The sequence below is a fragment of the Ptiloglossa arizonensis genome, chromosome 3, assembly GCF_051014685.1.
Source record: "Ptiloglossa arizonensis isolate GNS036 chromosome 3, iyPtiAriz1_principal, whole genome shotgun sequence".
In the NCBI taxonomy this organism is placed as follows: Eukaryota; Metazoa; Arthropoda; class Insecta; order Hymenoptera; family Colletidae; genus Ptiloglossa; species Ptiloglossa arizonensis.
Window position 1 is genome coordinate 10925129 of NC_135050.1, and position 12622 is coordinate 10937750.

At 39.6% G+C, this 12622-nt stretch overlaps 1 protein-coding gene across 2 annotated transcripts in view; it reads right to left on the reverse strand.

Moving 5' to 3' along the window:
* Window positions 1-3979: 3979 nt before the first annotated feature.
* Window positions 3980-12622, reverse strand: part of Vg (transcription factor vestigial) — a 159914-nt gene continuing 151271 nt past the window's right edge. For both annotated transcript variants that reach the window (XM_076306935.1, XM_076306934.1), the window contains exon 6: window positions 3980-4161. In XM_076306935.1, coding sequence (XP_076163050.1) covers window positions 4115-4161 — 47 coding nt within the window. In that variant the 3' untranslated portion in view covers window positions 3980-4114. The remainder of the gene's footprint in view (window positions 4162-12622) is intronic.

Here is a 12622-nt window from a genome sequence, read left to right on the forward strand (position 1 = left end):
GTTAATTGCTCATTTTCTCATCTCGTTAACGTAGCCCCGAGCTGGAACACGTCGGTGACGTAGGAAACGGAGCACGTGTAAAGGAAATCGTTCACCGATCGGAACACGTGTCTTCCGTGGCTATTTCGAATATTAGTTCTATCCGTACACGTGTTTTCCTCGAAAAATCCTGTACCATTAACGGATCGGCTCTACGAGGAAACCGACAGCTGCGGATTCGTAGACCTGATCAATGGAATCTCGGGACACGATCGAATTCAGACTACGGGGAACCACGAAAATATTTTTGTGAGTACACGCGAACGAGTAATCGTCGAACGAAGTAAAATTTCATTTCGACTTAGCACAGTTCAGAAGAAAATATTTTGCGGGTATATTTTCTAATGATTTTTGTAGAAAATTTCCTTATAAAAATTATCATCGACACTCGCTTCGTTTTGACTATGGAAAACCACGAAAATATTTTCGTGACGTGGGTACACGCGAACGAGTATTCGTCGAACGAAGTAAAATTTCATTTCGACTTAGCACAGTTCAGAAGAAAATATTTTGCTGGTATATTTTCTAATGATTTTTGTAGAAAATTTCCTTATAAAAATTGTCATCGACACTCGCTTCGTTTTGACTATGGAAAACCATGAAAATATTTTCGTGACGTGGGTACACGCGAACGAGTATTCGTCGAACGAAGTAAAATTTAATTTCGACTTACCACAGTTCAGAAGAAAATATTTTCTAATAACTTCTGTAGAAAACTTCTCGAGAAGTATAAAGACACTTCGTTAAGTTACACTTAACTGATAATACACTTTATGAGACACTATAACTTTACAACAGCAATATATCAAGGCATTACATTACTTTAGAGACACGAGATTTTTTATTGCAAATTTGAGACGTATTAACATTCCTTGGAGACCGTATCGGTCGTCCGATTGAAACTTTCAACAGAAGCTTCTTCCAAACGTTTTCTTTCCACCAAACGAGTATTTCTCTAAAACACAGAATACAGGAAACATACTTTTTCTTCTCAGAACAGAATGAAAGAAGCGGAACATCAATGTTTATAAATTCTCCGTAAACTCGCGACTGTAAGTACCTCTTTCGAGAACACGAAGTTTCGTTTAAATTAAATCCAATCAGCGATACCACGAACGTTTCTTTCGTACGTACCGATTTAAAAGCGAAACGAAGAACTATTTAAAATACTTTATTTCGTGTAACATGTTAAAAGGTAAAATTCTGAAAAATTCTTACGCGCTTACCGAACAGGATATTATCGATACGTGAAACTGCAAGCGATCAAGGTGACTCGTTTCTATTTCAATGTGTGACCGATCCGTTAGTGAATCATAGTTATTTCTAGTTTCAACAGTAACAAAATCGCCCGGGAAAAAATTCCTCGCACGATCGAATACGGTTAAACGAGTTGGACGCGGCCATGGATCGAACGAAACCGAAAGTTCCACGTAGAATTCCAGAAGATTAAATTCCTCGTTACTTCCTCTTATTACGTGCTCGATTAACTTTCCAGTGTGAGGGGGGAGGGGCCACTAAATTCAGTCGTGTGTAATTAACCAGCAGCGGCGTAACGAACCGCAGTAACATAAAATTCTATTTTCTCAGTCAGATATGCTCTAGTTCCGTTTCGAAACGTTATCTCCCTAATCTCTAAATTATTAACATAATCGCAGATACCGCGGACCACGATCGCAGGATATTACGCGTTTCTCATGTTCTAGCGCAGGAAATGGTCACAGGAAATAGTCCAACTCGAAGGGACTTGGAAACACGTCGGAATTTCGTCATGGCGATGAATGCAAGCGTAATTGTCTTTGATTCTTCCTCTTGGAAGAGTCGATACAAGCTGTGCTTCGATTATTGCCAAATTGGTTACGAAAGATCAATCATTTTCACGGTGAGCCACGATTAAGACTTTTATCGAACAAGATACGAAATTTCTTACGAGAGATCGGTATCGTCTTCGAATTGGAGCATTTGAAATTTGCATGTACAGAGTGTTTTGCGAAACGAGAGCATTAAGGACAATTCGAGCAAACCATAAGAGTGATTCCGATCGTGGTCCAGAGATGCGTACTTTTTTAATGTTTCTGATAATAAATTTTTCTCGAATACGTAATGAATTGTTCCAATCAGTACTCTCGACAACACCAGCGAGCGTTGAAATTCTATAGGGGAGGTAAAAACGAGTTGCATAATTTATTTTGTATCTCTAACGTTTACGTCTACTCGTGAACGACGAGTAGACGTAACGTTATGAAATAACAAAGTATATCGTACGGATTACAAAAAATCGCTGTTTATTTTCCACAAATGATTGAAAACCACGAAATGTGAACCTGTAACAGAGTATCATTCGGATAATAAAATTTATTTATACAATTTACGAAATATTCATTCCATTACGTGTTTCCATACACATATGTTTTACGTATTACCAATACGCGCTGTAAAAAGCATAAAATTGTCATCGATGAACAATTAAGAACTAATCGAGACGAGAAGAATAAAGAAAACATATTACCTACCTTACGTTCGAGGCATCCACGTGCACGGTGGTTGTAAAATTAAATGTAAAACGGCGAATTAGGGTGGGTCGAAATTACAACGAGATAACGCAACGGTGGTAATATTAATGCATCATTTATTTAACACCTATGATGACGATAACATGAGATGGATACGATGCGCTTAAGGTAGAGTAATCCGCTAGGCAAAATGACGGGTGTGCGTGCGTGTTTACGACGGACGATTAATTCTATGGGGGAAGGATGTAAAGAATAATTGTGACGTTTCGGGTAATAACTATTTTAATTTGCTGACTCGGAGAGATTTCAGAATTTCTGCAGCGCCCGGTGTTATGATACAATAATAATAATAATAATAATATTAATAATATTAATAATAATAATAATAATAATAATAATAATAATAATAGTAATATATATATATATATTTATAATATATATATATATATGGCAAGATCATTGGTCAATAAATATTTTGTTTGAGTCTGCAGCTAAATTCACCAAATAATTAAGTCCCTCGATTGGTTCCCTCTTCGGCATCCGTCCTCCGAAATAAGTTAACTATATATCACGGTACGTGTAATTAATAATTAATTAATCATTGCGATGAAAGAAAAGAGTACACTCTACACGGCCGGTAATATTATTCAAGGAACATGGACCGCCGTCTCCGTCGTTTCGTCTGTTTTTATTTGTCGTCGTCGTCGTTGTCGTCATTGTCGTCGTCGTCGTCGTCATCGTCGTCTCTGTTTCACCGTGTTCTCCGCGCCGAGTTGTGAACGTGTATCGTTCGGCACGCAAAGCATCCGATCGCGGGACGATCGATCGATTCTGTCTGTTCTCATAATTATTTGGAAAATTTAGACACGCCTTCGGTGGTCTAATATCCCTACACTCTATACGAACTAGAGGCTTTCTCTCTCTCTTTTTCTCTCTCTTTCTTTCTCTTTCTCTCTTTCACTCTCGTTCTCTCGTTTTCTTCTCTTCTTTCAACGGCCGGTCGGACATCAGTCACTATGAAGGTAATAGTGCGCGCAAAGTATACCTCTAATACTATCTGAGTTGTACGCTAATAGTAGATCCTTAAAGTAATTAGGTAACACTATGTACACTTGCTCGACTCGGGCGAGAACGATCGCCTCGATGGCGACGTTTCAGTCCGGCCGGTATATAACAAAGTTCCTCCTCGCCAAACCCCTGGTGCTCGTTCGTCCGGGACGCCCCCCACCCAACCCCACAGACCCCCTGAATCACCCACCCCCCGTCCCCACCCCGAACAAACGGATCCCCTAGCACGCTAATATCACGTTACGTCGTCTAAGTACGCTTGTCGTCTCTCTTCCCCCGAGTATGCCCCCCTTTCGAGTATCGCGTTCGCCATTTTGTCGCTACGAACGGGTGTTTCCTCGTCTCCTCTTCGTCCTCCTCTCGCGACCTGGCGCACGGCACCGCGGAGAAGAGCAACGACTACCGCGTCGTGCACGATCTCGAGCTCGTGTTCATCGCGGACGCGATCCGCCGGATGCTGCGAATCAGTCGGGCCCACGAGACTTCCGAGCTCGCTTCTAGAACCAGTAGAGGTCCTTCGAATCCTGAACTTGGGACTCGAGACCTGCGAACAACCAAAAAGGGGACTTGATTATTCGTTTTGCACCGATTGTGACACAGAATAGACGGTGCAACGATGTTTGCGTCATATCGTCGTGACTTCTCTCCACGTGAGCACGAAAGTACTGTGCGTTGTTGGAAAGATGATCGAAGGGGCGGTACAGACGCTGACTCCTCCTAACCCCCACCTTTAACGCTTCCGTAGCTACGTCGTTTAGTTTCGATGTGTGCTGTACCTCCTCTTTGTCAAGCAACGCGATTGGTAGTGGATGAGAATCATTCTAGCTAATAATATACCGCGACTAAGACTCAAAGACGGTCTACTACGCGTCGCTGGAAATATGACAGAGGCAAGGAGGATACCTTCTCCTAACCCCAATCTTTAACTTTTTCGTAGCTTCCATGTTTGCTTTGCGTTACTTTTCTTTGTCAGGCGACGCGGTTGGTAGTAGATAAGAATGGTAGTAGATGAGAATTTTTTCGGCCAACAACACATCGCAACTGAGACCACATGTACACAAGGCATGGCTAATCCGTTACGACCAGTCGTACTTGCATTCCTTTCGTTCGTTATCTTTCCAGCACTGCGTAGTACTGTAGCCTAGTGAAAAGATGATATAATTGACGATTGGCTGTAGCGTGGTAGCCTACTTTTCAGAAGTATGCATAGGTAGATGACACACGCACAATTTACCAATTGGTCGAACGATTATTCGACGATTGTAGGAACACGGATATTGATGGCGCTAACCGAGCAATATTTGACTATGCACCTCTTGAGTCTTCTTTTTATCAACGATATTACGTAGAGATCGCAAATTATCAAGTTAATATATACAGAGTAAGAATCTAGTCCTCTTCACCTTTTGTTCACCAGTTGGCAATTTTGATCTTTGCATAGTATTGTTCAGAGTTGGAAAGAAGACGATTTGTATAATTAACTAATTAACCGAAGATGTTTCGACGAATCGAGCAAAATATTGAACAAATTGTTTCTGGAATGTACTCAGGTGCAACGAAAAGTCATCGAAGCGATCATTTTGTCGGTACAATATTCTCTAAATAATATCGTTGATCGAATAAACGATACGTAGCGAAGAAAATAAATTTCAAGAGTTTTATTCGTAAGTTATTGCGAAATAGAGTTATGCCCTTATGTGGTAAACACCCTGTATTTATTGCTCTCACGAGATAGAAGTCGTCGTAAAATGTTAACGTCGAGTTGTTGAAGCGTGAATGGTAGAGCAATGATTGGTTCACGAGTACAGGAACCTTGTTGATAGGTTACAATTACTTTCGAGACATCTCGAGTCAAGGAGATACGATGAAGAAAGTTCTGCAAATACTCGGATATCTCGAGAGTTTCGATCGGTTTGAAATCGTTTGAGATTTTCAAAATGATTCAATGGTTTCGACTCGCTCGACTTGCTTAAAAATTTACAAGCGAGAATATCAAAGTCTCGATTGGTGGTTTGAATCTTTTGAACGTTTTCGAATATTTTCATTCCTCTTCGATTCTTTGACCAACGACGAACTATAACCTGGGCAGAAGATATTTGATTTCGTACTTCGCGAACAGATTGCAAAGCAAAAGCAAAGCAAAGCGAGTCTTCGTTTTGCCAGGAGAATCGGTGTTCCCCGCTGCAGCATCGTACTCAACGACGGTGATGTTCGAGTCCATGGCTTTCACCATCGACTGTCCGATCGTGAGCACCCACGCTCGTGCCAGCGTTCGTGCTGTTATACAACCATTAATTCAACTTCCACGATCCCTAGAACATAATGAAGCCGCCTCTATCAATTTTCGATCTACATATTTAACCCTTTTGCAATATTTGCCATTATTTCTCTCGGTGAACTTAATTCTTCTACATTCATCGTTGACTTTCCATACAAGTATCCGATGTATCGATCTGCACCAGAATTCTTCGAATACTTTTAGGAATCTGTGGTCCAAAAACAGAGAGAAACAAAGCCGAGAAAAGTTAATTCGACGCTGCTTGTACTTTAGGTTTTCAGCGAAAATGATTCGGCAGGATTATAAAACCCGGTATAGATGTATTTTAAAATCGTTCTCGACCGATTCGCGACCAGAAAGTTATCCAAATCTTTCTCATGATGCTTTCAAATCAATGATTCTATCTTATTTAAAGTTTTCTCCAAAAGTAACTCGACAGATTTCGAAATCATCTCGTCGATGAACGTTCTAATCGTTCTCGATCGACTCGCGACCAGAAAGTGATCCGAATCCTTCTTACGATATTTTCAAATCAATAATTCCACCTTACTTAACGTTTCTCCAAAAAATATCTCTTCAAGTTTCGAAAGGCCCGCGTCGATAAACCTTCGGGTAGTTCTCGATCGACTCGCGACCAGAAAGTGATCCGAATCCTTCTTACGATATTTTCAAATCAATAATTCCACCTTACTTAACGTTTCTCCAAAAAATATCCCTTCAAGTTTCGAAATTCCCGCGTCGATGAACCTTCGAGTAGTTCTCGATCGACTCGCGACCAGAAAGTGATCCGAATCCTTTTTACGATGATTTAAAATCAATGGCTCTATCGTCGACCGTCCGATATTCATGAACGCTCGCGCTATTCGTACTCTCGAGCAATCATCGATTGGACTCGGAACGGCTTTCGTTGACGATCCCCTGGACAGGAATCTCACGCACACGACAAGTAATTGGTTATACGAAAAGGTAGGAATGACTTTTTCTTTCCAACGGCCGGCTCATCGTTCATCGAAATTTATAACGCGGCCTGCCGCGTAATAAAAGAAGAGTCAACGTTTTGACGGATGCGAGGGTGCAGAACTGGTGATGGCACCCGCTGGGCGACACGGACGGACAAACCGAGGACGAACCAAGGGAACGAACGGTCGAACGGACGGACAGACGGACGGGGGACCAACGGAATATGTCACGGGATCGACCAGTTAAGATCTCATGTTCCTTACAACGGTTGCACGCATGCGTCCCGAGGCTATCTACGATCTTGATATCTACGAAGGGTGACCCTGCGGATCATCCTGACTCTCGACGTACTCTTCAACGAGTCGCCGTCTCACGGGAATGATTCGTAATTAAGGGGAGGTTTATGGGAATACGTCGGATCACGGATAAAGCTCGTGTATTTACGAGCATTATCTTCGAATAAGTGAAACACGTTGTTTCAACCCTTTGAAATTCGACGCTACGCTCGGTGGTCTTGAATTACTCGCTGCCGTTAACGGTAATGGCAACCGTGAACGACTATTAAACGTCGCGGCGGTGTCGTTTGTAATTTTAAGGTCAACGTCGCTTTTACCTTGATAGGAGAGACGCGACGACGGTTACATCGGTCGCTCGACGATTTATTTCTTCTTTTACCATTATTCTCTTTTTTACTTTCACGAAGGTATTGGTCGTTTAGTGTGCACTGTGTAGGTCTCTCATGTACGCGGCAAACGGTAAAGAAATTCTCGAAGACGTCTTTACAGGGTGTACGAAGAAGTTGCTGCTCGACTTGAGATTGTTCTGTATTCATCGAAACAAAGAAGTATCAACCCTTTGAGCGACGATTGACGTTCGCGTACGTGCCCGAAAAGATGCCAGAGCACGTTACATTCGATGTATTTTGTGCCGCGACTCGGAGCGGTTGAATTTTTCTTATCTTTTATTTATCACGAGAGATGGTAACATTTTTCGCGGAACATGTTGCTTTCTTTTCGATTATTACTATTTGAGAGTTAGTTATGAGTTTTAGGAATTTTGGTGGATGTACTATTTCAGAAATTCGATTATTTATCGAACAGTTGATCTATATATCGAAAAGTTCAACGATGTATGCAGAGGGATCGATTCACCAAGAGATCAACCAAATAATACTTCTTCTTTGCGAGAGTAATTATAACTCACGTTTCTAAACCAGTTGAATACGCCTAGTAAAATTAAAAACCGTTTAATATATTATAGTTTTGATATAGTTTCTAAAAACTGTTTAATACAGTTACACGAAACATTTAAGAATAAGCTATTACCAACTGGTTAGGTTTAATAAGCTCTGTTTATGTGTCTTTTGTACGGTGCAATAAACACATTTTTATTATTATTATCACCGGAGAGGAAAAGTGAGAAAAATATTCGGTTTGTAAAATACAGGCATCTGAACAGCTTCGGACAAACTATCTCCAATTACTGAAAAATTATTTTCCAGTAGCGATCTGATACCGTATGTAGAACAAGTTTTGATGTTATCGTCGCTCGTTTTTAATCGTACCCGATGTAGAGTTTCTTTGGAACATGTTCGTACACGACAATTCGATATTTATTGACGTCTTAAGAAACAGGTGAGTATTCAACGGATAGCGTGTCAAATTAATTTAAATTACTGAACAAGAAATAAAAATTAATTTTCGGGCATGTTTGAAAATTTGTATCGTTCGCGGGTCTAATTACAGGTTTCCCAGAGAAATCGATGCACGGGGAACCAAAATTTACGTTCACGAAGAACTTGAAACAGATTATAGTTGGCAAATTGTTATCCTCGCGCGACGTCGATGATATAAAGAAAGTTACGTATATAAAATCACCTTCTTTGTAACTCTTTCAATTTCTCTGCACTGGGAGACGAAACGTTTGCATCGACGAACCTGGTGCTTCGTCAACTCCATCGATCGTTTTGCACGGTCCCGCGAAATCGTAAAAACCGTGTAATAAATATCCTTTGCAAAATGTCTTGCTTAACTTCGATCGGTCGTGACTGGAGCGGTCACGACGATCTACTCCTCTCGACTCCGAGCAACAACGTCGAATATTACACGTCCCGCGTATATTAAACGAGTCTCTGTGTCGTTGTAATTTCAAGCACCGGTCGAGTAGGAGGAAGATCGACGTTTTCGAATACTTAAATTCACGGCACGTGGTGCACGCCACGGGCGATTGAGTTCGTATCTGTCCGTGCACACGTGTCAGCACGTGGATCTACCTGCTTCAAAGTCAGCAACGTGTGCCCCCGTACGTTACCATATTGGCGCATCCACGCTGAAAGAAACACGGGCGGAAGCACAAAAGATTTGATCTTACCGGCAACGTCGACACTGCCAAGCACTATTTGATAAAAAGCCACTGGGCCGGAAAATGATACCAGAACGCAGCGTGAGAAGAAAAGAGGAACGAACGATGCAAACTGAAAAGCTCGATCTCGTATTACGATGGATAAACAACGTATCCTCGACCCCATTTTTCCTACAATTTTGCACGGGAATAACGTAACAATTTTGCACGAACTCACTTCTTCTACGGTTTAGAATCGTATCTTCGAAACGAGAGATTTAAAAATCGACGAAGAGAGAAAGAATTTCATTTTATTGATGGTAAACAATGTATCTCAGTGTGGCTTCTTTTGTAATCATTTTGAATGGAAATAAGTTTGTACGACTTTGGATTTCAAATAAATTTTTCGAAACGAGAAATTTGAAAATCGAGTATCAGGGACGAGGAAAATGAACGAAATACTTTGTACTGGAATACTTGGACAAAGTAGGAAAAGAAGAAACAATTTTCTTGGATCTAATTCGATCGACTTTTCCGGTCAAGTTACGTATATTCAAAATCATTCATTTTACATGTCTATTTGCGATTGATTCTCGGGTAGAATAATACTTAATTATCGACGTTTCGTTTAAGAAAGGTATTTTCGGAGCAACGATGTCGAAGCATCGATATCGAAGCGATGATACGTTTTAAACGTGTTCCCTCGTGACGTAAACGACGATATCGAAAGAATTAACGAAACATTTGCATAATGAATGAGATGCAACTTTTTTCCTTTAAAACTAATGGACATAAATCGACAACACGACGCGCAGCAATGTGTCTCAAATAAGAGTGCAAAAAGGAAACTACTATAATATTTTTTCATAGATGATTTTGTTACTTCTCTGCAATGGTAAAAGGAATATCGAAAGATACAACTTCTCTAAACCTTATAATATTCGTAGTACAAAATTTGATCGATAGAAACATTTTGAAAATTATAGATATTAATTGTTATCGATACAAGCATTCCAATAAAATTTATTAGACTTTTCCAATACACATTTACCATTAGCTGTGTGTGCTTTTCACAAGGTTTGCACTCCATTTAAATAGTCCGGAAACATTGGGTTACTTTATGAGTGGAGACTCTGTAAATATGGGGTACTCGCGTAATCCCTGTGCAAACTATTGGGCGAACCATAATCGTACTTATAGAAACCAAAATCAAGAATTTCAACCAACGAAAGTACGACCGTTTCATTTTTCGAATCTAGACAATCAAGATATTCATATTTTGAATTTCAAAGTATCTAATATTGTTGTAATATTTATAAAAAGTACAATTGTACATAATCGAGAATATTCGTGTTCGCTTTATTTTGTCGATAACAATCCATTATAGAAGCAGCACGCAAACCAAAATCAATATAAAAAGATCGAAAAAAAAAGATCTGCATAAAAGGAACTGTGCAGATTAAATTGCTGATAATCGGAAAAAATAAAGTTCAGCTACGAAAATTGCAGAATAATGTCTAGAAAACTCGGTGAATTAGAACTCCGTTATTTGTGGTCAGTGTGTATTGTGGGGAGAAACAAAGAAAAATACCGAGTCAAGTGGAGCGTGATACCATGAACATGTAGAATGTGAATAGTATCGAATAATTTGTTCTCAATCGTCTCACAAAGGCTGACCAAAACGTCTGACCCAGTACGAGCCGCAATTCCTTCCAAGGGTGATTCTTCTTTCTTCTAACGATACTCACATGTCTTGGACTATAGCCACAACCGTAGATATACGAATATCTTTGTATGAGAAATGTTGAGAGAAAAATTGAGATAAGTATCACAAGAAATCGATATACGAAATTTTACAGATATTTGCAAATTGAATTACAGTGAATCAAAAGAGAAAAAATTTAGCTACAAAAGTTACAGAATTTTCTCTAGAAAACTCGTTGCATCGAAACTCCGTTATTTGTAGTCAGTGTGTATCAAAGGGAGAAATAAAGTATAGTCTCTAGTAAAGTGGAACGCGGTACCATGAATACGTAGAATGTGAATAGTGTTGCGTAAATGGTTCTCCAATCATTTTTCAAAGGCCAGCGAAATCGTCAGTACGTGTACACGTACTTTTTCTATCAGGAATGTTGAGAAGAATGTCAAGGAAAAAGTTAAGATAAATATCGAGAGAAATGGATATACGAAATTTTATAGACGTTTGAAAATTGAATTACGGAGAATCGGGAGAAACAGAATTCAACTGTCTTTGGAAAATTTGATGAAACGCATAGTTTCGAGTCAAGTGGATACCGCGAATACGTTGAACGTGAATAGTTTCGCGTAATTCGTTCTCGAGTATCTGAAAAAGGCTAACTAAATTGTCAGTACGTGGTTATGTACTTTTTGCGTCTGAAACGATGTGAGAAAAATTAAGAGAAACGTTAAGAGAAATTTCACCGACATTCCGATTGCGTATTGTCGAACGACGTATATAACAATTAATCCTCGCGGTGACATGTTCAACGAATCCCGTGTAATACGTCCCGCTCGGAGCGAAAGCGGAGGAGCCCCTTGCCATAATCGACGCAGGTCCTTCCGTTTAAATACGAGAGGGTGACTCGTAGACCCAGCGTACACCGAGCAATATTGTCCGCGCTATCTGACACACCATTTACCAGCAACACCCCCCGTCCATTTTGTTCCAGCATATTGGCCTCGCATACTCGACCGTGGAAACATTATAGCCGCGAACGCGGCTCGCATAAATCCTCCTGACACTTATGGTACATTATTCGACGGTTGCGGTCCTCCGTATTGAATTAGGATGCTCTCTCACGGAGATTATGATCGGACATCGCAAACGCGCGACTACGAATAGAGAACATTATTGCATACTTCTATATATTGCGATTATTATACTATACGTTATTAATTTATTTAAGGAAAGACGTGACGTTGTTAAATGGAAGAAAAAGAAAACACTAAAGTGTATTTCATTTAGATTTCATACTGTATTGTGTACTTGTATTATAGATATTGTATTTCTCCACGTATGAATGAATTGATATCAATTAAAATTTATTTATGAAATATATATTACTTTAGTCTTTTCTTCATTTCGTACTACATTGTGTACTTATATTACAGATATTGTATTTCTCCACATATATTTTTTTAAATAAAGATATTTTTTTTAAAATGTGTTGAAGATAGTACAGAGTATTTCTCAAAGAATTCTCACTTCCATTTTAACTAGAAATTTAAACACTTGTCCATATATATACATACTTCACTTCGAAGCTTTATCGAAATATTCATCCACTTGAATTCAAATCTTTAATTTTTGGTCGACCAAAATAATCGAACGTTTAACATTATTTGTGGTGATTATACGTTACCTCGATTAATTAAGCGGAGCGATGTTTATTTAACCGGTAGACTG